We start from the raw sequence: 27,808 nt of genomic DNA on the forward strand, positions 1-27,808 counted from the left end.
CTTTGTAGGTTCTGTTCAAAAGAAATTACAAAGCCTCTTAGGGCTTTGAAGCTATTCTGACACATACAAAACCATCCAAATTAAAATCCAACCTTCCTACAACGGCCAGGTTAATCTTTCTAAATGTCATTTTCATCATGATATTCTTTTCTTCTCCTATTCAATCAAAGCTTAGTCTTAAAAGACTCATCTTTCTTTTAATCCTCGCCCAAGGACATTTGTCATTGCTTTTAGAGAGTGGAAGGGAGAGAGGAAAACATCAATGCGAAAGGGAAACATCGACTGGTTGTCTGCTTGTCTTCCACCACGTGCACCCAGACCAGGGATCAAACCCTCAACCTAGGTATGTAACCTGACCGGGGATTGAACCAATAACCTTTCAGGTACAGATGATGCTCCAACCACCTGAGCCACACTAGCCAGGGCAAGACTCATCTTAAGGTTTACCTTCTCCATGTTTAAAGCATATTTAAGGTTCTAAATCCACACAACAATCTGTCCCTTCCCCTTAGTATTATGGTACTCATGCACCAGCACTCACCTGAGAAGCTTAAAATAATAGCTACCAGGTAGCTACCAGGGCTTCAATCCCAGAGATCCCGATTTAGTAGGTCTGGATGAGACCCATGAATCTGCATTTTTAAGGCTCACTGGTGATTCTAAAATACTTCTAGGTTTGCTTTCCCAGCTTTTTGGTATGCACAGAATACAGACTGTGCTTTATGAATGCTTAACCATGCAGGCAGTTCTCCCATAGCACTGTTATCATAGTATTTATCACATTTCTAAACTCCTTGAGGGTAGAAACCCCTAGAAGCTAATGTAGTTTAGGCATATAGGATGTATACAATAAAAGTTTACCAAATTAATGAATATGGCCTATGAAGCAAGACAGATTTACACTCTAATCCTGTGCTACCTCCACCTTGGGAAAGTCACTTAATTCTAAGCTTTGGTTTATTCCTCTGTAAAGTAGGAACAACAAGACCTTCGTGACAGAATTTCTAAGGATTAAATGAATTAATGTATGTAAAGCATCTAGCATACTCCCTGACACACACTGACAAGTGTTAAGTACCTGGTCTATTCCCCTAAAAACAAAAGACGACTGTGTTTTAAACTTTTTTGTACCCTCCACATAACCTAGCACTGCACTCTATAAACAGGACACAATTAATAAACATCTGTTGCCTTAACTATATCAAAAAGCAGTTGCTTCTTAGACATTACACACATACCAGTTATGCTGGCCCTGAGATGCTTTTGGAGATAGACTGCAAAGCATAACATAAATTCATTATGTATAAAATGGTGGTGCCATGCAATCTTCATCTCCAACCATCTGCTCACTTTTGAGTATTCCCACAGAAGTCACAAGCACTCTCGTAGGATTGAGCTTATTAGGAGCTCCAGGCAGTGGCTGCTGTGTTTTAACAGGTGTGATTTTCAAGAATTAAGTTTGTTTCTTTTCTTACTCAATTAATTCTGACACTGTGTGACTTAATTAGTTACTCCATAGGAATGAGTTATGAGAAAAAATGGCAATAGCAGCCTATTATACCATCCTTCCTTTATAAGAAGGCAAGATAGGTCTGAATATAATAAACCACTGAAAACCTTAATAAGCAAATTTCTGATGACACCTTCAAAGTATTCCTTCATTATGAATACCTTCACTTGTATGTCTGACAATGTACATAAGGTTTGTATTCCTTGTTGCTAGGGTAGTACTCAGGCAAAAACTAAGAAAGCACTAGACATCATTTTAAATCACTCCCAAAATTCGAGGAACCAGTCGGTCATAAAATAGAAATTAGTGTTATTTTTAAAGTTATTGAAACAAACACATTACTAGGCAGTTCCGATTAACTGAAAGATAATAATAACTTTAAAAAGATTAAGAAAAATGATTTCAAGAGGGGTAATCCATAAATGAATTACCTCAAACAGAGGAGCTTCAAGTAAACATAAGTCTGATATTCCTAGTTTTACCAAATACTTCAAACTTAACAAATTTCTTTCTTAAAGAGAGAACTACACTTTGACCAAAGTTCTAAAGGTTCCTGTGCAAACAAAGAATCAGACTCACAAGAGATTATTACTATTTTTCTGATAAAGTTTTTACCTCAGTAATTAAAGTACCACAGGTTGAATAACAAATGCAGAATGTGAGGCAATTTTCCTTTTCACATGAAACTGAAAACTACAAGTCCAATGATGGCATTCCCCATTAAATTTTATACGCATCAAATTTTTACACTTGATCATAGACAAAAAGCCGAGAAAGCAACTGTATCAAACTTTAATTCACGATTAAAGTGAAGCTATCTCTCAAACCACAATGATTCTGTTTGCCCATGAGTCTTGACAAATTTAAACACAGTCATAAAAAAAGCTAACCTATGTTATTTTAAGAGCTGTACTGTTTTTAAGAATCTGTTTCCTCATATCTTTAAGTTAATCTCTGATTAGAAATATTATAGGATAAAAATAAAATAGAGGCAATTATTTTCACTTAAATCACCCAGATTACTGGTTGGCCAAAGTGTTTAGTTTTCTTCATAAAATAAAAGACACATTTTTCATTCTCACCAATAACTATTGATTTGGACATTTTGAGTATGGTGGCTATCTCCTGCTATTGGCTTCTAGTGGGTAAAGGCCAGGGGTGCTGCTAAACATCTTCCAATGTATAAGACAGCCCGAGAGCAAAGAATTACTTGGCTAAAATTTCAACAGAACCAAGAAAATTTGCAAACAAATCCTGACGCAGTCAATCAGTCACAGCACCTTCTCCATACATTGTACAAATCTTTTTTTCTGTGCTTCAGTTGCATTTTTAGCTTTCTTGAAATAATAAAGTATAATTCACCAAAAATATTAAATATTTTCTTCCATCTTCAATATTAAAATGTCTGCACAAAAACTCACCAATTTTGATAAAAGTTTTTATAAATGCACATATGACAACTGTCACAATACATCCAACAAAATTGCTTCAAATGAAGTTAAAGACAACTAAACACTATTAGAGCCATCATAAGGAAAAAAAATAAATGAACTTTTTGGCCAACGCAGTATGTATTACACTCTATTTTTGTGTTGAATATTAGTATTGCTCCTCAGCTAAATATTAACATTTGCTTTATGTCAATTATTACTTATCTGTCAATAAATCTTAGAATCCACTTAAACTTGCTCATTGTTAATTTGTTGCAGGTTTCCAAACCCATTCAATAACTTGATTGTTTCTTTTTAAACTGTTTTGCTCTTTACTAATACAATTAATCATGCTAGGAAATAGTTTATCCCAAACACCAATTTCACTTACATTATCATGTTTAAAAAAACACAACATCTTCAATTCCCGGAAGACCCTTTTGCAAGAGACCAGATTCTGGAAGACGTTGGGCATCTTTTTGAGTGCTACTCTTTTTCCATCTCTTGGATCTGTTACTGACCTAAAGAAGCAATAATTGGGGGAGAGGAAAAAAAGAGAAATCAATTCCAAACTTTGTTCTTTAAATGTTTCAGAGCATGACAAATATCTTTATCCTAAAAACTTAATATTAAACCAACTTAATAATGCTTAAGATGTCAGTGAGAAAGAAGATTTAAAAAAGTACACATCTATAATCAAAGGGAATGTTTAGCCGACACAAATCATCTGCCATGCTTTTAAAAAATTTTTAATCTCTGTCCACATTTCTATAAACAGCTGCTCTTTCTGAGAGGTTACTTAGCAATACACCTGGAGTGGTAGCACTATTAGTGGTAAAGCCATTTTATTTTATTTTATTTTATTTTATTTATTTTATTTTTTTACTTTGCCATTTTATTTTAAAGATAGGAGGAAAAAAGTAGAGAGCATTAACGTGATTCAGGTCAAATCAGTTTTATATGCTTTATTTGCAGAACCAAATTCAAGATGGAAGAGATTTTCATTCAGATGCTATCACATTTAGGTCAACGTAGAGAACATGATTTAAATTTTTGGGTAAGAAAATATAAATGAACAGCTTTTAGTAATAACGATTGCGGTACCACGAGTCGTTGAACAGTGTCCCCTCCTAAATGCCAGCTTATGGCTGTAGTTTCTAGGTTATGATAACCTCTTTCCTTTTGTTTCTGATGTAATAGCTGCCTCCTGTAATTACTCTCTCTTTAATAGCTCAGTGTCCCCCTTCTTTCCCCTGTAGCTTTTGGACACCTGTACAACCAGTTCCCTGTATTTCCTTATGTTTGAAATACAAAAGGTTTCCATTTTTCTGATTGGACCTAATTGATACATATTTAAATCAGATAGTTTTTAAAAATCAATAAAATTTACTAAATATGGCCAATTGGCCATTTGGCAAATTGATTTTCCATAAATTAACATAAAAGGTTTCTTTCCCTTCCACCCATCATCTATGAATGGTTGTCCTTGTATAATTTATTCCTATCTAATTTATTTTGCTAGATTCTTGCTTATCATTCCCAGCTACCATTATCTTTTGGTTCCTGTTTCAGTCATCTAATGCTTTGAAGCTATCTCGCTCAGATTTGTGTCATTTAAAAATATCACCTCTATGTCAACAATGCCTTTACCCAAGCTATTAATTAAAGTTTAAAACAGAACTGAGAATAGATCTCTGCAATAGATACAGCATTAGAAACCATGAGACTGGCACCCTGGCTGGTGTGGCTCAATGGACTGAGCACTGGCCTGGGAACCAAAGGGTCGCTGGTTCCATTCCCAGTCAGGGCACATGCCTGGGTTGTGGACCAGGCCCTTAGTGGGAGGCGTGCAAGAGGCAATCACATATTGATGTTTCTCTTCCTCTCTTTCTCCTTCCTTTCCCCTCTCTCTAAAGGTAAACGAATAAAATCTTAAAAGAAAAAAAAAGAAACCATGAGACTGGTATCCAATCATTAATCTTGGGTATGGTTATTAAATTAAATTAATTAATTAATCACAGTCAATCCATTTATTTCTCTAGCTGTACACAAGGAAATCACACATTTATCAAGTTGCTTTCCTGAACATAAAGCATTCCTATTACCTACTTATCTAAAAACCATACCAAACTTTATGAATACCATGACTTCTTTAACAGTTCATCTTAGTGATCACTACTTCCTTAAGTGCTTACGAAACTCTTAAATGGTGCATTCTAGTATTTTTAAATAGCATGAAGACTCCTCTTTCTTCCATTGATTGAAAATTTGGTAAAACAGTGAAGTATTATGATTTTTAACTCTCCAATAGCTTGAAATGTAATTCAGCTAGGCTTAAAAAACCTAACATTCTTGACAGTTGCTTAAAAAAAAACCCCAAATCCACAACACTGCTTAAAATCCTATAACCTAGAACAAATAAGAAGGAAACTATAATATTTAATTCAGAATACTAAAAATATTTTTCTCTGTTTAAATACACCACTTCTGTAGCTAGAAACTAGAAAAGAAAAATGTTAATGAAATAGCAAGGAAGGAAAATATGGGATCACACATTGCATTTATTTGTCAGTATCTCGAACCTTCTTTAATCTAGGAAAATTAGCATTTCTTTGTCTTTCATGACATTGCCATTTTTGAAAAGTATGGGCTAGTTATTTTGTAGAGTTCTTTAATCTGGGTTTGTCTGGTGTTTTCTCATGATTAAATTCAGGTCATGCATTTTTAACAGGAATAACACAGAAGTGGTGTCCTGTAGTGCATCACACTAGGAGACATAGGATGTCAATTTTCCACAGTACTGGTGATAACTTTGGTCACTTGGATGAAGTGCCTGTAAGGTTTCTCCACAGCAAAGCTACTATTTTTTCCCTTTGTAACTGTGTAAATATTCTTTTCCTCATCAAACTTTGACCTATTATCTTTGGCATCCACTGATGTTTTTTGCCTGAATCAATTATTATTGTAATGACTGCCAAATGGTATTTTAATAATTTTAATACCAGCACAATATAGTTTTTAAAAATGAGTAAGTTACCCTGGCTGGGCAACTTAGAAATGAGTAAGTTGCCTGGCCTGTGAAACAAAAGGTCGCTGGTTGAGTCCCAGTCAGGGCACAGGCCCAGGTTGCAGGCCAGGTCCCCAGTAGGGGGCATGCAAGAGGCAACCACATATTGATGCTTCTCTCCCCATCTTTCTCTGTCCCTTCCCCTCTCTCTAAAAATAAACAAAATCTTTAAAACAATAAAACAAAAGAGTAAGTTGATTTAACCCAGTGCCCTCTCCAAAAGCCTCATACAGCAATACTTCTTCCCAACTTCCGACTTTTTACTGGTCTTGACCCTATCTTATCGGAAAACTGCTCTCTCATGTTCTCTCAAGGTCAGTACTGCGCCTTGTTGTTTTAAGGTAAAATTCACAAAGCAGCATTTGCCTTTATTACTCATGCAAAATTCGGTCATGCCTGTGCCTGGTAACAATATAACTCTAATGAATGTGAATGGCTGTGCAGTAATTTCACGCCATATTGAGTTTGTTCTCTCTTAACCTGAGGTAACAGATGCTTTAGTTCAGCACAAATAGTACCACATCAGGTAAGTGTGGAAGCCTGTTACACAGGAATTCTTTTATTTTCTTTGTTACTGAAAGGCTCGCTGTGCTTAGCTTCTCTGCTGCTGCAATACCCTGGTCATTCCAACTGCGCTTGTTAATAAAGCTCCAGTTCCAGAGATAAGGCACATTATGGGCAACTTTCTTCATTTCAGAAAAAAAGGAGCCATCCTTCCAACTACCATTCACTTACTGGTCACTTACTTTCTCTACTAAATACTGGACGCCTTAAATAAAACAGTGCATCTGTCATTTCATCTGATTACCTTCATAAGCATTCAAGTTATATTAAAAATATTTACTTTCTAATTTTAAATTAATGTTCGATTCTGTATATGCTTATTAAAAATAAAGTTTAAGGGTTGTGAAAAAGTCTTTTCTTACATCTGCTCAGAGTGCATCAAACTCCTGTACTTAGAATACAAGTTCAACTTTTTTTTCCCGAGGTTCAACTATTTTTTAAACAGCTAGAAGAACCCACAAGCCATTCTTCAGAGAGATACAGAGTCAGTCAAAAGAGTACAATACCAAAACCAGGAAGTTTTTTAGATCTGAGGTGGTCATTTTGTTGTAGTTTTCTTAATCTCAGGAATCTGTGACCATTGCCACAAATCTGTTTACATTACTGAAAAGCAGAAGGATTGGAATGAAACAAGAGTGAAACTTACTATGGGGATACTTTCCCAGGCACTAGAACAGCGATTTCCAACTGGTGCACTGCAAAAAAGTTTAAAACATGCAATACCTGCCTCTTTAATCAAGGACAATGACCTTTTTTCTCTTAGATTGTCAAATAAAAAAATGACAACAGCCAACACAGCAATAGCCATGTGGTGCGAAGGAATCAAAATTATACCAATATTTTTGTCAGATCGACAAAAAAATATTTTTTGGCGTGCCTCTGAATTTTAGTTATTAGTTTATGTGTGCTATGAGATGAAAATCGCTGCACTAGAATGTTACACATCTTTAAATTAGTATAACTTAGCCAGCAAGAATCTCCAAGAAATTATATGCTCCTCACTCATTTTATGTATTAATCTTTTCTGCACATGTTTTAGCAGTTTTAAAGTTCATGCTTCAAATAAGGTTTTTAACTATTCAAAGCAAATAACTAACTTATAATGAGAATGCCTCAAGTTGGATTAAGAAATCAGGTTCTTCTAATTCTATTCACATAAACTTGTAATCAGTAATCCTTTTATTTTTTGCTATACATACAATTACTATGTCAACTGTACCAATACAGTACACATCTCAATAATAGAACTCCTAACTAGATTTCTAAATATTTAGATTACTGCTTTCATATTCATTTTGAAATTCATTTCCTTAAAAGCCATTTTTACTTGTATTTAGATTAAGTCTGCTTGAGTAAACAATAGCAAATTATGAGGCAAAGTTTCTGACAACAAAGTCTAAAAAAAGGTATCTTATTTGTAACTTAGACCTTGTTCTATGTTCAAGGATACCATAGGATAGGGAATAAGGAATTTATTTTTATGTCTTTGGTCTTTCTAACCCGAATTTTAACGGCCTATAGTATGTTTATACTTTGACATAATTTACAGAGCAGCATCCTATGTAGAACTAATCTTCTAGGTGGCTCTGTCTACACCCAAAACACTTCAAAAATTCTCATCTTTCATTACTTAATTTGTTCCATCAGTTGGGGTTTTCTGATTTTTTAAAAATGTTTATCCAAATTTGGTATTTGCTGAATTAGCTCTACATATAAGAGAGTCTTTTCCTTTTCAAAAGTATACTAAAAATTATCCCTAAATTTGTTTATCTGAAATTACAAGGAAAAAAAGGCCTTTATACAATGGCTAAACCAAAGCAGTGAAATAGTTCATTCTTTTTCTCATATCCTGCCACTACTGGTAAGAAGCAAAACATCTACATTTAACCGAAATAGTTAAATATGAACTTAAACATTCTCCAACTCTAGTGTTCATTTTAAATAAGTAGAAATAGCAATGATCCCAGCAGGTGAGACAGTACCGGGCCATCATGATCTCTAGTGAGACGCAGACGCTGACGAGGAGGAATAAGGAACAAGCAAGACATTCAGTATTTCTGTCATACTTATTTTCAAATACTTACTACTAGCGAATAAGATCTAACTTTTAAGACTTCCTCAATTCCCTACTAATAATCATTGGTTAATTTAAAATATAGGCAAAACTCATTTTATGCTAATTACTATTGTCTAGGGAATATTTACTGTTCTTTAGACCACAAATTAACTAGTTCCATCCTTGGTGAAGACAACGGGAAGATAGACTCTTCCTCCTCTGTCACTGGCAAGTACCTCTGTGAGGAGTCTGATCTGCCTCCAGGGAAGTAAATACTGCCTTTTCCACAGGGATTTTCACAGCCTACTCTGCCAAGTCTAGAAGTTTTCCCCGCCCACTAGTTACAGCCCTCTCCTAGAACCAGACCGATGAATGTTGTATGGGTAGGAAAACCAGCTGCAATTAGGGAAAGGTTTCTTTAAAAAGACCCAAAGGAAAATAACTCACAACTTCTTCTCCTCACATATTAAAACTTTTGGCAAAAAGAGGTTACAAAGGTAACCAAAACTAAAAACAATGTCACACAAAAATGCGCTTGCTTTTAATCCTATTGATAATTTCCTGATAGATGTGTTCTGTAAGAGGAACACTGAGGAACATAAATATTTTTTAAAAATTAAAGAATGGCAATTTTTGTTGACCAAAGACAACAAAGGAGAGGAAAGTTGTTTTTGTTTTTTTTTTTAAGATTTTATTTATTTATTTTTAGAGAGGGGAAGGGAGGAAGAAAGAGAAGGAAAGAAACATCAATGTGTGGTTAGCTCTTGAGTGTCCCTCCCCTCCACTGGGGACCTGGCCTGCAACCCAGGCATGTGCCCTGATTAGGAATCAAACTGGCGACCCTTTGGTTCGCAGGCTGGCACTGAGCCACACCAGCCAGGGCAGGAAAGAACAGTTTTATTCACATGGTAGGTTTTCAACAATATGGCTTTGACAATATCAAAAACTGTAATGTATTTAGAAATGGGAGGTTCACATCATCAGAAAAAACTATTTTTAATTGCCATAAAAAATGTTTTACCATTTAGTATCTTAGTTGGCTAAGCTAATATTTATTAAAATATCTAGGAAATAAATATTTACTGAGGAAGTACTATTATTATAACTTGAATGCTCAGAAGATATGATGAAATTATTAAATTACTTAACATAAAATGTAAGTCTCAATATGTTGTTAAAAGCAAACTGTCTGAACATACCAACCGAAATACCAATAAAAAGTCATTTTTGAAATAAAAAGGTGAAATTTAAGTATGACTTGGAATTATGGTTATAAATAAAATGTCCTTATTTTCTAGAGAAGTATACTTATATAGGTGAAATGAAAAGATCTAATATTTGTTTAAAAATTCTTTAATAATTATTACTGAAACAAATAAAGCAAATTTTGATAATTATTGAATCTGGCTCGTGGGTAGAATGGAATCTGACTATTCAAAAGTAAAAATGCAGGTTTGAAATTTTTCAAAATAAAATTGAAATAAAAAATTTAAAAATACAAAAAAATACTATTTATAATAATGTCAATAATATCTAATATCTGAGATTAAAGCTAACAAAAACTATGCAAGAATTCTGTACAAAAGGACTAAAAAGATACTGAGAGAAATTAAAAACAAATAAATGCAGAGACATGCTATATTCATGGATTAGAAAACTCAGTATTGTAAAAATTTCAATTATCCCCAAGCTAATTTATAGATTTAACAAAATTCTAATCAAAACTCCAACAGGCTTCTTTTTATGAAATTATGCAGATTAGTTTGAAAGTTTTTTTATAGAAATGCAAATATGCCAAGGACAGTGAAGATACTCTTGAAAAAAAAATAAGGTGGGAAAAACTCAACCAGATATAAAAATTTATTATAAAGCTACTTACTAATTTAGACTGTAATTTAGGTGCAACAGACCAATGAGAGAGAAATAAATCCCAGAAACAGATTCTCACCTAGACAGGCACTTGGCTTATCATACAGGTGTCTCTGCAGTCAGGAAATGCTGTGCCTTAAACTGTTGTTTCTTAGCTGCAAACCCATCTGTCTAAACAATGCTCTAAAATACTGGGGCTAACACCCTGAAAACCAGTTTGGTTTTGCCAACTAGCTCCATTTTAGGCTTTGCCAATAGGGGGCTTTGGGGGTGACTGCAAGGTTTAGGAGGAAAAAGGGATTTGCACCTGCCCACAGGCTTCCTGCCGTCTCTTGTTCTTGTGGCACCCTCCCAACACTTCTTCATTCCCAGCAATGGCAGTGCCTTCCTGTGACAACAGGGGAACCCAGTTACAGTTTTCCTAGCACTTGCAGAACCAGCCTCACTGCATCTTCCACCCCAGATATCAGGACTAGGATCCTTTCCTTAGGTGTCTGAATTTCTGCTGCATGGGGATCCTGTCTTAAAAATTCCAGCCTCTTCCCTTTATTCCTCCAGCTGCAGAGGTGTTACCTGCTACTTCCATGATACCTATTGTTCTTGTCTTGTCTTTTCAGACACCTACAATTTTACTTGCAAACAACTTTACAACTAATTAACGATTATCCCCCATATTAAACTCTGCTATAATTTCTTTTCTGATTGGACTCTGACAAATACAACATTCTTTTCAATGTATGGTACTGAATAACTGGACAGCCGTATGAAAAAGCAGATTGAACCTTCACCCTTACTTCACTCCACACACAAAATAAATCCAGGTGGATTATAGCTATAAACGTGAAAATCAAAATCATATAGCTGTTAGAAGATAACATATAGGAGAATAATTTTATGATACAGGGCCAGGGAAAGATTTCTTAAATGGACACAAGAAACACCACGATAAAAAAAACTGATATATTTGACTACTTTAAAATCAGAAAATTTTTTATCTATACATTGTTAAGAGTAAAAATGTAAGTCACATGGGAGAAAAGGTTTGGAACACACATAAGGAACAAAGGGCTTTTATCCAAATACATACAGAACTCCTATAAATCAATTTTTAAAAAGGGCTTGAATAGGCATTTTACAAAAAGGGATAATACAAATGGCCAACAAACATATAAAAAGGATCTTAACCTCATTAGTCATTTGGGAAATAAAGTTAAAACCACAATAAGAACATATTATATAACCACCAGAATGGCTAATATTTAAGTCTGACCATACCAAATGTTTTGTGAAGATGTAATGCAAAGGAAATTCTTATAGACTGCTAGCAGGAATGTAAATTGCTACAATTACTTTGGAAAACAGGTTGGCTTTATATACTAAAGAATGTATACACTGTAACCTAGCAATTTGTGTGTGTTTATACACACAAACACAAATGTGCACATCTATACACTACAACACAAATAGCAGTGTTCATGGTAGCAATATTTGTAATACCCTTAAAACCAGAAAAAACCAAATATCCATAAACAGTAGGGTGGATAAACTGTAAACAGAATACTTTATAACAATTAAAATGAACTATTGCTACATGAAATAACATAGAAGAATCTCATAAATATATTATTTTATTTTCTATTTTTTTAAGAGAAAGGCGAAGGGAGGGAGAAGGAGAGGGAGAGAAACATCAATGCAAGAGAGAAACATGGATCAGTTGCCTTCTATATAAGTCCCGATTAGGGACCGAACCTGCAACCCAGGCACACGTGCCCTGACCAGAATCGAACTGGAGACCTTTCAGTTTGCTGGATAAAGCCCAACCAACTGAGCCACACTGACTGGAGCTCATAAATATAATTTTGAACATAAGAAACCAGTCACAAATGAATAGATACTGTAATATTTCATTTCTGTAATATTAAAAATACAAGAAAAGTTAAATTCTAATGTTTAGGGATGCATACTTTGGAGATAGAAACTATGAAGAAAGGAAGTAGTTACCATAAATGTTAAGATAGTGGTTATCTTGTTTGGGGGTGAGGTAACAGTGAGGGGGAGCAGAGGGAACTTCTGGGTGCTGGTGATGTCCTGTTTCTCTAATGGATAGTGGCTACAGCAGTATGTACTTTGTGATAAATCACTGGCTATATATTTTATTTTGTGTACATTTCTGCATGTGTTATTATATAACTAAAAAGGTAAAGACAAAATTCCCAATTAAATTTGAGTATAAACAAGCATTTTAGATTACAATCTATATAATTATTAATTTTTAAAGAGGGAGATTCTATTTTTTTCATAAAGACATATACATCTATTCCAGCCCAATGGATTTTGCCATATCTTTCCTTGTGCCACTGGTTCATTCTGTAAAGAGGAGTATACATCGTGTTTTTGTTTTGGTAGAATTCCAGAGGAATTTGCTTGCTTAAAAAAATAAATGTTTTCTTCATCATTACACAAGAATAAGTCATTAAGAAGCATCCCACAGGAAAGTGATGTCAGCAGAATTACAGTCCCACTCCTAATCTAATCACAATCTCCTAGCTTCTTTCATTGTAAAGCAAAATGCTGAAGCAGCTACAATATATAAATGTGCTTCAGGTTTTTAATTAGTTAGCCTTTTAAAAATAACCAAAACCAAAAATACTGCAAGTACAAACAGGAGGCAGGACTTCCAGCTGCGGCAAACTGAAGAGTTCAGCAAAACTTCTCCCCCCTAAAACAACTATAAAATCGGACAAAACTGTCGAAAATAACCATTTCAGGACTTCAGAAAACAACCAAAATCAAATGACAAATTGAAAAGTATTTATTTAAGAAAAATCGTGGAACTCTGGGTAAGAACAGTGGGAGTCAGGTGCATATTGCTTGTGGCTGCTTCTTACCTACCTCCTATGCCCCCACCCAAGCACAATCCATGCAGTAGTTGTACCTGGATAGGGCTGGTCATGAAAACCAGGAGCTTCATTGTCAAAGGCTGCTGGTGTGATTTGAAGTGAAGGGCAAAAACTACATACCCAGTGGCATTGAGAGTAAAAGTATTAAACTCGACTGGAAAAGAACAAAGAAAGCCTATAGTTCTGCTAGCCTGAGGCTGCTGTTCTAGTTGGGAAGAGGGAGAGCCTAACAGAAATCAAGGAGAATAATGCTGGAAAGAAGGGGAAGGGACTAGACAAAGAACACGTATGAATGACCCATAGACATGGGTCTATGCATGACAACAGTATGGGAGTTGACTATGGGAGTGGAAGGAGGTAGGTGGGGTGAGATGGGTGGAGGAGGGCAAAGGGGGAAAAACTGGGACAATTGTAATAGAATAACAATAAAAAATGATTTAATAAAAAAAGATATTTAACAGAGAGATTCTGGAAATGAGAGCCACGGAGGGGGATAGGTCAACTACACACATCGCTAGCTAACTGGAGGCTGGGTACATACTGAGAGCTGACAGAAGAGGTTCTAAGCTCTCCACATACCATGGCTTCCCACATGTGAAAAAAAGAACTGCGAGGTTCAGCAGAAAATAAAAGCTGGGGCATACTTGAAAACTAGGTGGGCTCCCTAACACACTTACAGGTGAATCAGCAAAGGACAGATGGAAGCCTTAGTGGCTCAAGGTATTTGGTTGAGTATGACCTCTAACAAATCACTGCTGATCACTAAGCTAGGCAGACACAAGGAGGACTTTAAGGAGGTAAGGCTCAAAATTTAAAACAACAATTAAAAACAAAACAACTGAGCAGAGACTTGAGTGGCTGCAGCTCACAGGGAAGAAAGATTCTGCACATCAAGTTAATTAAACATATAAGCAAACATATACCATAATAGCAATAATGACAGCCTTCGGGGTGGGAGAGGGGCTAGGGAGGAGTCACATCCAAAACTGTTATAACATGCCAGCGATTTTCAACCCTTTTCATCATCTCATGACAGACATAAACTAATTACTAAAATTCTGAAACACACCAAAAAATGTGTATTTTTTGCTTATCTGACCAAAAAATAGGCATACTGTATTTTGCAGTGCACGATGTGCACCCATGTATAATGCACACCTACGTTTTATGAGAATTATACATGGGATTACCATACCCCCAGGCATGTACTCACTATGTCCATGCATAATGCGCACCCTTATTTTTCCCTCAAAAATCTGGGCAAAAAAAGTGTACATTATACATGGCAAAATATGGACTTTGTTTTTACTCATTCACACTGGATGGCTATTATTATATTGGCTATTGCCATATTTTTATCTGAGATTCTAAGGGAAAAGATATCATAGCCCCCAACTAAATAGTTAGGTATTCCATGTTTTAAAAATTCTTATGGCACACCAGTTGAAAATTGCAACATATTGCCAAATATATTCAGTTTTTAACAAAAAATTACATGATATGTAAAGAAGGAGGAAAATGTGACCCATTCTCAGGGAGGGGGAAAAGTAGTCAACAGAAACTCTTTGAGTGGGCCCAGATGTTGTGTTCAAAAGCAGCTACTATAAACATGGTCAAGAATTCAAGAAAGTCGTGTTTAAAAAATTAAAAAAATATATAATAACAATGACTCAACAAATGGGAATCTCAAAACACCAATATACAAAAAAAAAAATTCTAGAGTTGAAAAACACATTATAAATAAAAAATTCACTAGATTGGCCCAATAGCAGATTTGAAATATAGAAGAATCAGCGAACTAGAAATTATATAATCTATAGAACAGAGAGAAAAAAGTAGGAAGGAAAATGAACAGTTCCTCAGAGACTATGCAATAACACTGAAGGTAACAACATACATCTAATGGTGCAACCGAATGCAGGTCTGGCTGCTTGCCTTGGCAACAGCCAAACTTGTGAAACAGGTGCTGGTGAGCAGGGAAGCTGTTTGAGAAGACTGGGGACTCTTGTCTCAAAGCCCATCTTAATATCTCAGTGAAGTCAGAGGTTTATATAAGGAGGGAGAGGGAAAGCAGAACAAAGATACCAAGGGGAGATGATTGAAGAGTTCTCTATGTACAGACCAGCACAGTCCATTCTGATAAGGATCGTGAAACTGGTCAAGTGATGGTCTGATGGGCACCATCCTGGTTTGACAGTTGAAAGGCAGCGAATCTCCTAGAGCTGGGATGACTGAAGGTTGGAGTCTGTATCTTTTGAAGTTAGTTCCTATGCTTCTTATAAGTCATGCTGCTTATCTACAAGCTACATATTAGTCAGAGTCAGCATTTACAAAAACAATGTCAAAAGAATGGTGGGGTGTGTTTCAATTCCCCACTGTTACAAAATAACCTAAGCAGCAGCAGAAAAGCTTGAGTAAACAAACCTAAAACAAGAAATTGAAACAATAATACAAGATATTCCTTCAATGAACAGCCCAGATTTAGATGACATTGCTAGTGAATTATATCAAATGTTTAAAGAAGAAAAGTACCAATCCTTCACAAATTCTTCCAGGAACTGAGAAAAAAACATTTCCCAACTCATTTTATAAGGCCAAAGTCAGACAATGACATCACAAGAGATGAAACTACAGCTGAAAAAACATTGTAACAAATGAGTAACAAATCAAATCCAATAACAAAAAAATCCAACCCCCATTCATGATTTAAATTTTTTTTTTTAAACTAGAAAGAGAAACTTCTTCAACCTGATAAAGAGCATCTATAAAAAAACCCACAGAGCTAACACTTCACAATGAAAGATGAAATCCTTCCCCCTAAGATCAGGAACAAGGCAAAGATGTCTTGCTCTAGCCATGTCTATTACATATTATTGGAGGTACTTATCAGCCCCTTATTCTGATTTTATGCTGTATAGTTTTCCCCCTTGGTATCTATATAGTTTTTTCATTTATCCAACTAGATCATGTATTAATCACTTATTCAAAGAAATACAGAAAATTTGTCATTTAAAAAATATTTTTATTATCAGTGTTTGTTTAACTCTTATTTATGTAGAAATTCCTAAAATGTATTCAATGATATAGTCATTTATAACAGCACAAACCATGAATCAATTTTTGGAACTGCTACTTTGTTCTATACTGATTTTTTAACTGATACTATTTGATAATTACCACCTAATATGTCTTACAACTTTTTCATATATACTTTATTGCCATTTTGCCAAATTCTTTAAAGCAGCTACAATCAAATTTACATATCAGAATCAACTGGTGGGCTTTAGAGAAAGAAACACAAAAACCAAAACAATTCTATTTCATTAAGCTGGTAGCAGGACCTAAATGAATTTGTTTTTACAAGTTGATGACTCTGATTTTAACCAGTTCAAGAACTATCTCTTTAAACACAGTGCCTTTGGCACTTTAATGTACATAAGGATCTCCCAGAATTCTTAAAATCTTAAAATGTAGATTGATTCATTATATCTGGGGTGGAGAATTGAGATTCTGCATTTATACAAGCTCCCAAGTGATGCTGACGTTGCTACTGTCAAGCCTTTAAGATATGATTGTACCTTACTTGATTAAATATTAAATATACTAATACAGTAAACACAGGGCTTTAATACATTTGGCCTTCCCATTAGCTAGAGTACAATACCCCATTTATTCAAACTTCTTTTATGCTTGCCATTAAACTTTTATTGTTCACATATACAAACATTAAGCTAAAGTATTTAATGTGTATCACTGTAAGTATATATTTATTCTTATATAATCTATTGTTAAAATACAGTAATATACAGATGCTCCACAATTTACGGTGGGGTTATGTCCTGATTAACACTGTAGAGTATCGGTTGTTTACCCCTGTAATCTCATGCTTGACTGGGAACTGTGGCTTGTTGTCTTTAACCAGCATCATGGAAAAGATCAAAATTCAAACTTTGAAGTTTGGTTGTTGCTGAATGCACATTGCTTTTGCACCACTGTAAAGTTGATAAATTGTTAAGCTGAACCATCATAAGCTGGATCCTGTCTACACTATACTTTTTAAAAAACATAATTATTTTTTAGAGCGAAGGGAAGGAGAAAGAGGGAGAGAAACATCAATGGGTGCTTGTCTCTTGTGTGCCCCCTACTGAGGACCTGGCCCACAACCCAGGCATGTACCTTGACTGGGAATCAAACCAGTGACCCTTTGGTTTGCAGGCCCACCCTCAATGCACTGAGCTATACCAGCCAGGGATGCACTTTACTTTTAATTTAAAATTTGAATGTTTCCTATATGTAATAATATGCTGTTGTATTCTTTAGATTTTCTAGGTATGTAACTATCATTTACATTGTGATAATTTAATTTCCTTCTGCATATATGGTACCTTTATCTCATTGCATTTTTAAAAAACATTTATACATTGGCTGACATTCAATAACAGACAGCATTGCTTTATTTTTTTTTTGAAATGAAAGATGTCTCTCCTTTTCCGTTTTGGTTAATGTTGACTTTTAGTTATAGAGAGAAAACCTATTTCCTTTATATTTTTCAAAGTTTTAGAAATAGGTGTTGATTTTTAGAATATTTTAAAATATTTTGGGAACATTATGATTTTCACTAATTTTCTTTTTTGATTTGCCAGGATATAAATCCTTCAAAGCAAGGACTCTACTTTAAGTATCTTTGTATCTTCCCAGAGCCTAGAAGAATATAGTCCATATCCTATGTCAACAAACAGGGTCTAATTAATTTTACTATTTCTGCTAGTATGGAATAGATTATGGCAACAGTTTTCATTACACATAAGCAATCTTGAATTTCTATACTAAATCTCACTTGGTCATGGTAAATATATTTTTAAATGTTAAATATCTTTTAATATGCACTTTATTTATATTTTTAAGTTAGGGTTTTTTTTTTCATCTATGTTTATCAACAAGACTGGCTTTCATTTTCATGTCCTGGTCTTATCAGTCACCGTATCTGTCTGCCTCACAAAATAAACTGGAAGTGTTTAGTAGCTATTTATATGATATAGGTATTACATACTAAAAAATATTCACCAGTGATTCCAGCAAATTTTCTCCTGTTTCCTTTTGCAACTGATTTATTCAAAGTATCTAGTTGGGCAGTAGTCTAAATTTTTATTCTAAAATTCCCATTTTAGTAGTTCTCATTTTAATTTTGTCTATTTTATCACTCTGTCCTTAGATCCTTTTGAGATATATAGATTTTTTCTTATTGAAATAGACATGCACAGTTGAACAAAACTCTTAAGTTTAACTTTGCCAGCCTTGCAAGCTGAATAATTATTGATGGAGGTTTTTATGTCTTTCAAGTAGTATAGCTTTTTGTAGTATGTGTTTCCCTTTCTCATCTGGTTGAAAACCTGTTGTTTTGCTACTCAAATATATCTTACTGCACCATAATCTGAGGATGATGTATGTAAAATGTCTGCTGAAAATATTTACTAAGGAATTGTGTGTATTCAAATCTGTGCATTTAAAATAAAGCACATATGCTTACTATTTATATTTCATTCTCTCAGAAATTTATTTTATTACACTACTGAGAGCAATAAATGTTTGGATTATTTGAATTGAAATTTTGGTAATGAGTTATTTATGGTCTCCTACTCGAGTATTCTGGTATATAGCTCTTGCATTTATCAGTTTTCCCATGGTTTCCTGTTACGTAATCTGAAACACACCTGCTGGCATATAGGAAGCATGGTGTATGACACATATCCCAATTTTACAAAGGAAGTTTTGGGATATATACTTTATGTATATTCATTATATATGAACTGAAATCATTTTGAAAAGGCAATGTATTAGAAACCACTATTTTGTTCATATACAATAGATAAAGCACTATATATCAGAATTTAGTTGAGGATAGTAAGTTCTGAATATGCAAAAATACTCTAAAAACTAAAAAATTTTAAGAAGTCAATCTTGTTTGAGATATGTTTTCAATCAAATAGGTACAGTAAGGTACACAAATCATTATTCCATGTATTTCACATAGGTTCTTAAACAACAATCCACATACTTTAAATACAGGGTAAGTTTTAGAAAGCATTCATTTTGGGAAAAATGCAATGACAAATATTATGACTTACCCCCGCTCCTAAAAAAATATTTTATTTATTTATTTTTAGAGAGGGGAAGGAAAGGAAAACGAGAGAAACATCAATGTGTGGTTGCCTGTTGCACGCCACCTACTGGGCACCTGGCCCCCAACCCAGGCAGGTGCTCTGACTGAGAATCAAACTGGTGACCCTTTGGTTCGCAGGCTGGCACTCAATCCACTGAGCCACACCAGCCAGGGCTTTACCCCTAATTTTTAATCATGGCAAGTAGAACAATAAAGAAAATGAAATAAATCACCCACAACAGAACATCAAACATTGCAAACAATAATTTTTTTTTCACATGTTGGTGTTCAATCCCAGGGCTGCATGCAGCCTTGGCTCTGGGCACTGAAGCCTGATGCAGGGAGCAAAATGGCTCTAAATGAGCAGGGTAATCATAATTAGCTAAGGTCTTCCCCAGGTCCACCTGGGGAAGTGGGGGGTGGTCTCAAACGTTGCTAGTAAGAGATAATAGGGGCTTTCTTCTCTAGCAGATCTATGGGTAAATCACCAGGTCTTCTTCATGGCTCAATTAACAAGAGATAGGGGGAGGATTTGGCTCCCCAAACACCTGGCAGGGGTGTATCTGTTGACTGAGACTTTACTTTTTCCCAAATCCATTTTTCACCAACAAATGACATCTGCAACCCTTTGAAGAGTAATACATATTTTCTCCCACTTGAAAAGACAGCTGGAGGGAAGGAGATGAAAACACCACCCCAGATTTAGACCTGAAGCATACTAATCTTCAGATAAAACAACAATGTATATTACCAGTTAAATATATGTATAGATTAATATAATATGTAGATTATATAATTAAAAACTATAAAATCTCAGGTAAAGAGGGATGCATTTGCTTCAGACACAGCTCATTAGCCATGTTAGAGAAGCCACCTGTTACACCAGAGCTAGAATTTCAGGTGTGTATTACATGGTAGGAGGATTTTCAATTCTTCTCTGAGTTACACATTTGAAAGACAGCGTTGGGTGAAAGGAGGTCCCTGTTTCCTTTCCCTTCAGCTAAGACAGAAAACCTTGAACCAAGAAGAAGATTCAAGGTAGCAATTAGGGACATCATGCAGACCGTAGCTGAATACAGGAAAATGGTCTGCTGCCTGGCATTTTTCTGTGGAAACATCTAACAAAACCACCTGAAGGACTCAAGAGAGCAGGCTGACAGTCCTGGGGCTGGGTGGGGTTTGAGGGGGTGAAGAGACTGAAGAAAAAGGAAAAGAAAAAGACAGAATTCAGGGACACAGACATGATTGCAGGGGGTGGGAGTGGAGGTGGAAGAGGGTATAGGGGGAATAAATGGTAATGGAAAAAATACATTAAGTTTTTTTTTAAAAGACCACCTGAAGAATGGAAGGCTACTAAGTCAAGTGGAATTAAAGCGGGATTCAATGATGCAATAGTTTTTAGTAGTCAGAGTTCAGAGAAGGTGGCCATAAGAAAGCCACAAAATAGATTTAGAACTAGGGCAGCTTCAGTTTGTTCTTAAATAGTTTCTTTCTTTTGTTACTTATATCCAAAATACCATCTCAGGGAAAAAGCAAGGCTTTCCGGAACCTACAGGGTTCCATGTAAAAAGATTTCAAGACTGTTATCTCCTACTGCAAATTATTTCCACATGGATCCTGAGTCTCTCCTTGAGAGCCTTGCTTTGCTTGTTGTCAATTTCACTTCAGGAAGGATGAGACTTACCATCAGAGTCATGAGGAAGAGAAATGTCAAGTTTACACCCCGAAAAAGTCTATCTGAAAACTACCACTTGGAACATTAATAAAGATAACTAAAACCCAGCCCTTATTCCACTGACTGTCCCCACTTTGATAAAGGAAAAAATGATTGTTTATAGATAGCAATTTGTTTTGGGGTCACACAAACCCACAAGATAAACAAAACAGAAAAGTAAGACACTCCCAAGGTCTAACTGAGAAGAGGCATAGAAAGGGCAGCCATATATCTATTCCATGACTATATCTCAAAATCACTTACTCCTCTTAGAGAATATAGTAGTTATGGTGAACAATGTAATAAAGGGAACATCAGGGATAAAGGGGGGGGAAATTGGGAAAACTATAATGCATAATCAATAAAATATACATTAAAAAATAAATAAAGGGAACATCAGGCAGGAAATATATTCATCATTAGCCCTGACCAGTGTGGCTCAGTTGGTTGGGCATTGTCTCGCAAATCGAAAGGTCACCGGTTTGATTCCAGGTAAGGGCACATGCCTGGGTTACATGCAGATTTAGTCTCTGACTAGGGTGTGTACGAGAGGCAACCAGTCAATGTTTCTCTCACATCGATATTTTCCCCTTTCTTTCTCCCTCCCGTCCCCTCTTCTTAAAAAAAATACATAAAATCTTTAAAAAAAAATCCATCATTAGACAAAGAGTTGAAAAGGAATTCTGAAGTGTTCACTTATTAAGTAGCAACTACAACCAATAATTAGAATGGGAGGATACAAAATGACAAATGTATGAATCAAAAAGTTAGCAAGTGGTCAAAGTAAATTCTCAAAAGTTTATACCTATTTCCCTTGAAACTTTAGTTGACCTACAAACCTGCTAAATTTAAGAAGATATTAGATTTTTGCCTATTTCCAAAAGTATTTATTCAGAATTTGGTTTAAAAAGTTCACCACTGACATTAATTTGCCACCACTGTGATAATCAGATAAAATTTAAAATCTAAGTATATTTCCAAATCCATTATTATCTCATTTGTAAATATACATTAAAAATTCCCTTAATTAAATCTATAGGACTTTAAGTATGTAGTGACTATCCGAAGCAGCTTTCCTTGAACTGTTTTTAATATATGACTGAATACAAACAACTTTTGAACAAAAATTTTCACATTACAAAAGTTGCAAAGTTCAGAAAACCAAGAGCAGAAAGATTTTAACTCATAGTAAAAAGGCAGGCAATGCATAATCGCAATGGTGGATGGTTTACCAAACTCCTGTACTTCCAGAGTGGCCTACAGGACTCATCAAGTCGCTCTCACAGAACAGGTATATTGTGTGTGTGTGTGTTGCAAGAAACAGGGTAGGAATCACATATACAAAGCTTCTGTCCACTTCACATTTAGGACAAAATGGTGACTTCTAAGCTTCCTTATGTTAGACCAAAAACTAGAAGTGCTATTCTCTTTTCAAATGACTATTCTTAAGCACACGGCTTAAAAGTCCTCTAAAGAGTTAGCTTTAGCACATAATGAAGGTAGAATAAATTTATGTAACACTAGAAATGCTCTACTACTACTCTGCTTTGCAAAATCAAAGCCTCTTTAAATATCAAAATCATACCAAAGATTAAAAAAATATGGAAAATAGATCCTTAATGATCCAAGATATGTAAGAATAAATCTAGTAAAGGATAGATAGGTACATAATAGATGGATACAGATGTATAAAAATGTAAGATTTTACTGAAAACACAAAAGATAACTTGAATGAACAAAGTAAACCACATTTCCAAAAGAGAAGAGTGTGGCAGACTGTATTTTCCAAAAAATGGCCACAAATATTACCAGTCCCACATGCCCTTCAAAACCTGTCATTCATCTCACAGAGAGATGAGCCCTACCTTATCTCCTGCCCTTGAATCTGGGGGATGGCTGTGACTAACAGTGTTACTCAAATGCTGAAACTCCCAAACATAAACCAATCAAATAAAATCTCTCTCAACATTTGGAACTGAGCTAACCTGTAAGAAATCAGGCTATCCTGCAGCCACCATGCTGAAGTGCCCACACAGTGATAGGGATGGCTGAAGAGCCCCAGCTGTTCCAGCCCCAGTTGTTTTGAATCCAGTGTAGGTACAATTTGTGTAAGAAAGCCATCAGATAATTGTAGCCTTCAGCCTTGGAGCTGTCCAGGCTGACACCAAATGGAGCAGAAACTACCTCCAATGAGCCCTTACTAGACTGCAGAATCACAAGCTCATTTTTAGCCCTCAGTTTTCAGGTGGTATTGCACAGCCATAATTAAGTAGAAAATATAATTAGAATATGAATTATTGATTCATCTATAAACTTAACAAAATTACAATGAACAGTCCAACAAAATTTTGGAGAAAATCTGATACAATGATTCTTTGGCAGATTAAAGATGGCCATAAATTCTTGGACACTAGCTCATGCCCTCCTGCCACTGACAGTTGGGTCTATGTCCTCTCCACAAAGCCTCCATTGAGGTTTTATGATTGTGACCAAGAGAATATGGCAAAAGGGAACTGCATCAGTTTCCAAGCCCAGCTCTTCAGAATCAGGCAGATTTTACTTCTTGTCTTGGGAAAACTGCTCAAAAAGTCCCAAGTCATCATGGAAGAGGTCAAACTACTTTTTTTGAAAGACCACACAGAGAGGCCCTAAGACCATATGGAGAAGTAGAGTGCCCAAATGATCCCAGCTTCCAAGTCATCCCCTCTAAAGTTGCAGGACATGTGAGTAAGGCTTACTGGACCCTTCAAATTAGACTAACTCACAGGTGAAAACCAACACATAGATCCTTGTTAGTAGGTGGAGCAATCCCAGTCAATTGTGCTTGAATACTTGACCCCCAGGTTATGAACAAATAAAATCATAATTGTGTTTTAAGTCACTAAGTTTAGAGTGGCTATGTAGCAGTAGGTAATTGAAACAGGTTCTAAAATTTATCTGAAAGAATACATATTGATAGAGAAGAAAATGATCAAATTGGAAGATATTTTGATGTCCAGATTTAAAATGTAATAAGCTACAAAAGTCACAATATTATTATATGGTATTAGAACAGATATACATATCATTTAAAAAAATATAAAATTCTGAAACAGACCCATTAGAGATAAGATTTTAGAGAATAATAAATGTATTTCAAATCAATAGAGAAAGAATATATTATGCAATAAATGTGCTAGAACAATTAATTAATTAAAGGGGGAGTTGCATCTTTACCTTATATATTATGCCAAAACAAACAAACAAAAATAGATTGTATATTTGAAAATAGAAAATAAAGCCATAAAACCACTAGAGAAGATGAATAAAATCACTAAAGATGAATATTTATATACTCTTCAAATGGGCAAGACCTTCCCAAGTATAATAAAAAGCCAAAGTCATAAAAGTCTAAGATTTAACTATGTATGAATTATAAGTACTATAAAAAAACCCAGAAAAACATTTTTAAATGATAATACTTACCTTTCATATATAAATAATTTTACAAGTTGATAAGAAAAACAAACAGCTCAATTTAAAGGATGGGCAAAGGGCATAAATAGATAGTTCACAGAAAATATGTATCTGGTCAATAATTAAGAGAAAATTACCTGCTTTAAAAAGAGTAAACCGTACTGATAGGAGGAAAACAACTGAATCCAGACTTTCTACAACATTCATAATGTCCAGGACATTGCCTGACATATGAAGAACCAAGAGAAAAGGACACACGCACTAAAGAAAATAAAATTCTTTCAAGTCTGACTTGAAATGAAACAGATGTTTAAACACAAAGACAGGGATTTTTAAAAGGCTGTTATTATGATCATCAACACAGTAAGTCAAAAAATGGTTTAATGATTAAAAATTTCATCAGAAAAATAAGAAATCTCAGTAAAAGATAAAAATAAAAGACCAAAGGAAACCCTAGAGTTGAAAAGTTCATTTTCTGAAATAAATAATTTCATTGAATGAACCTAATAGCCAATTGGAAAAGGCAGAGGAAAAAGTATATGAATATGAAGACAGGGCAATAGAAATGATCTAAGATGAAGACAAAGAAAAAAAAATTTTAAAATATTTTATTTATTTATTTTTAGATAGAGGGGAAGGGAGGGAGTAAGTGAGGGAGAGAAACATCAATGTGTGGTTGCCACACTGGGGACCAGGCCGGCAGCCCAGGCATGTGCCCTGACCGGGAATTGAACCAGTGACCCTTTGCTTCGCAGGGTGGCACTCAATCCACTGAGCCACACCAGCCAGGGCAGCAAAAATACTTTTTAAATAAAAGAACAGTCTCAGGAACCTATGTGATTAGATCAAATAGTCCAATACATTTATAATTGGAATTCTACAAAGGAGTGAAAAAATGGAACAGAAAGAAATATTTGAAGAAATAATGGTTACTATTTTTCCAAATTAGATGAAAGCATCTTATTCAAACATTAAGTGCAGATATTGAAGGCAGCAACAAATAAACAATGTTAGATAGAGGGTAACAAATCACCTAATTCACAAATTACTTCTCATCAGTAACATGGAGGGCCAAAGAGAGCAGAGTAACATTTTTGAGGTGTCTTTTAAAGAAAAAAATGATAACCCATACCTCCATATATTCAGTCAAATTATCTTTCCAAGAATAAAGGCTAGACAGAGATATTTGTGGATTTAAAAAAAAAAGAAAGAAAATTGACTGGCAACAGACCTAAATACAAGAAATGCTAAAGAAAGTTCTTCAGGCATGAAGGAATTGATACTTGATAAAACTTGGATCCTTAAAAAGATAATAAAGGACACAAAAATGATAAACACCTAGTTAATGCAAAAGCTTTTTGTCCTTTTTGCCTTTGCCTCGTAATTCTTTGCAAACCATAAAACAATTCAAAGAAAGACTTATACCATTGTTTTCTGGGGTTCATAATGCACTATATATAACAACTACATTATAAAGGATGAGATGGTTTGGGAATAATGTTACAAGTTTTCAATATCTTATGAGAAGTACTACAGTATTAATTACATATGAGCTGTGAACAGTGTATATTAGGGAAATCATTAAAAACATAATGCAAAAAGTATGGCTCAAAAGCCAAAAGGAAAATTGAAATTAAATTTTAAAATATAGTTTATATAATCCAAAAGCAAGGTAGGCAGACAAAAGGAACACAAAAACAAAAAACAGAAGATGATAAAAAAGAAAATGGTAAACCCCAAACTGACTATCTCACTAATTATGTTAAACATTAATGAACTAAAAATTCCAATTAAAATGCAGAGATTGTCAGAATGGATAATAAAACAATACCAAATTTTATGCTGTCTGTAAGACACACGGTTTAAACATAAAGACATAGGTTGAAAGTAAATGAATGAAAAAGTATGTATACCATGTAGACAGTAAGCATTAGAAATGTGGAATGGTTATATTAATATTAGATAAAACAGGTTTTAAGACAAAATTTATACATCATACAGACATTTTATATGCATAAAAGAACAATTCATCAGGAAGACAGCAGTCATCAGTGTGCATGTGACCAGTAACAGCTTCAAAATAAATGAAGCTAAAATTCACAGAACTAAATAGAGAAGCAGACAATTCCATAATTATAGTTGTGATTTTTAACACTTCTCTTAGTACTTGGTGAACAGCTAGACAAAACATCAGAAAAGACATGGCTGACCTTTCCGTAATTGGTATTTACAGAACATCATACCCAACAGCACAGAATAGACACTCTTTTCAAGAGCATATGCTATGTTTATCAGGACAGACCATATCCTGAGCTGTAAAACAAGTTTCAATAAATTCAAAAAGCTTAAAATCATACAAAGAATGTTCTTTGGTCACAATGCAATTATATTAGAGTCTATAATAATAAGATCAAGAGAAAAATATTTTGAAATTAAAGAACATATTTCTAAATATCAGTGAATCAAAGAAATCACAAGAGCAATGTGAAAATATTCTGAACTGAAGGATAATAAAAATATCAAAGAGTTCCCTGGCTGATGTGGCTCAGTTGGTTGGAGTGTCCTCCATGTACCCAAATGGTCGCAGGTTCAATTCCAGGTTAGGGCACATACCTGGGTCATGGGTTTGGTCCTCATCCAGTACTCGTACAAGGGGCAACTGGTCAATAGTTCTCTCTCATATCAATGTTTTTTTCTCTCTCTCTTCCCCTCCCTCTCAGAGTCCTGGCTGGTGTGGCTCAGTGGATTGAGTGCCGGCTTGCAAACCGGTCCTCAGTGCGGGGCACACAAGAGGCAACCACACATTAGTGTCTCTCTCCTTCTCTTTTTCCCTCCCTTCCCCTCTCTCTAGAAATAAATAAAATAAAATCTTAAAAAGAAAAACAAAAGAAAAAAAATCAATGAATGTATCCTTGGGCAAGGATTAAAAAAATATATATCAGAGCAAAATTTGTTAAAACACTGCTTACAGGGAAATTAACAGCTTTGAATGATTGAAAAAGAGAAAAAATAACCTGAATTTTCACCTTAAAAAAGCTAGGAAAGAAATGGGCCCCAAAATAATGGAAATAATGATAATAGC

At 34.9% G+C, this 27,808-nt stretch overlaps 1 protein-coding gene across 1 annotated transcript in view; it reads right to left on the bottom strand.

Annotated features, from left to right (window-relative positions):
- Positions 1-27,808, bottom strand: part of NLK (nemo like kinase) — a 151,436-nt gene that overhangs the window by 60,401 nt on the left and 63,227 nt on the right. Inside the window, exon 2 of the mRNA XM_024565222.4 lies at positions 3,332-3,461. Within this exon, the coding sequence (XP_024420990.1) occupies positions 3,332-3,461 (130 nt within the window). The remainder of the gene's footprint in view (positions 1-3,331; positions 3,462-27,808) is intronic.

Source organism: Desmodus rotundus, chromosome 9 (assembly GCF_022682495.2).
Source record: "Desmodus rotundus isolate HL8 chromosome 9, HLdesRot8A.1, whole genome shotgun sequence".
Lineage (NCBI taxonomy): Eukaryota > Metazoa > Chordata > Mammalia > Chiroptera > Phyllostomidae > Desmodus > Desmodus rotundus.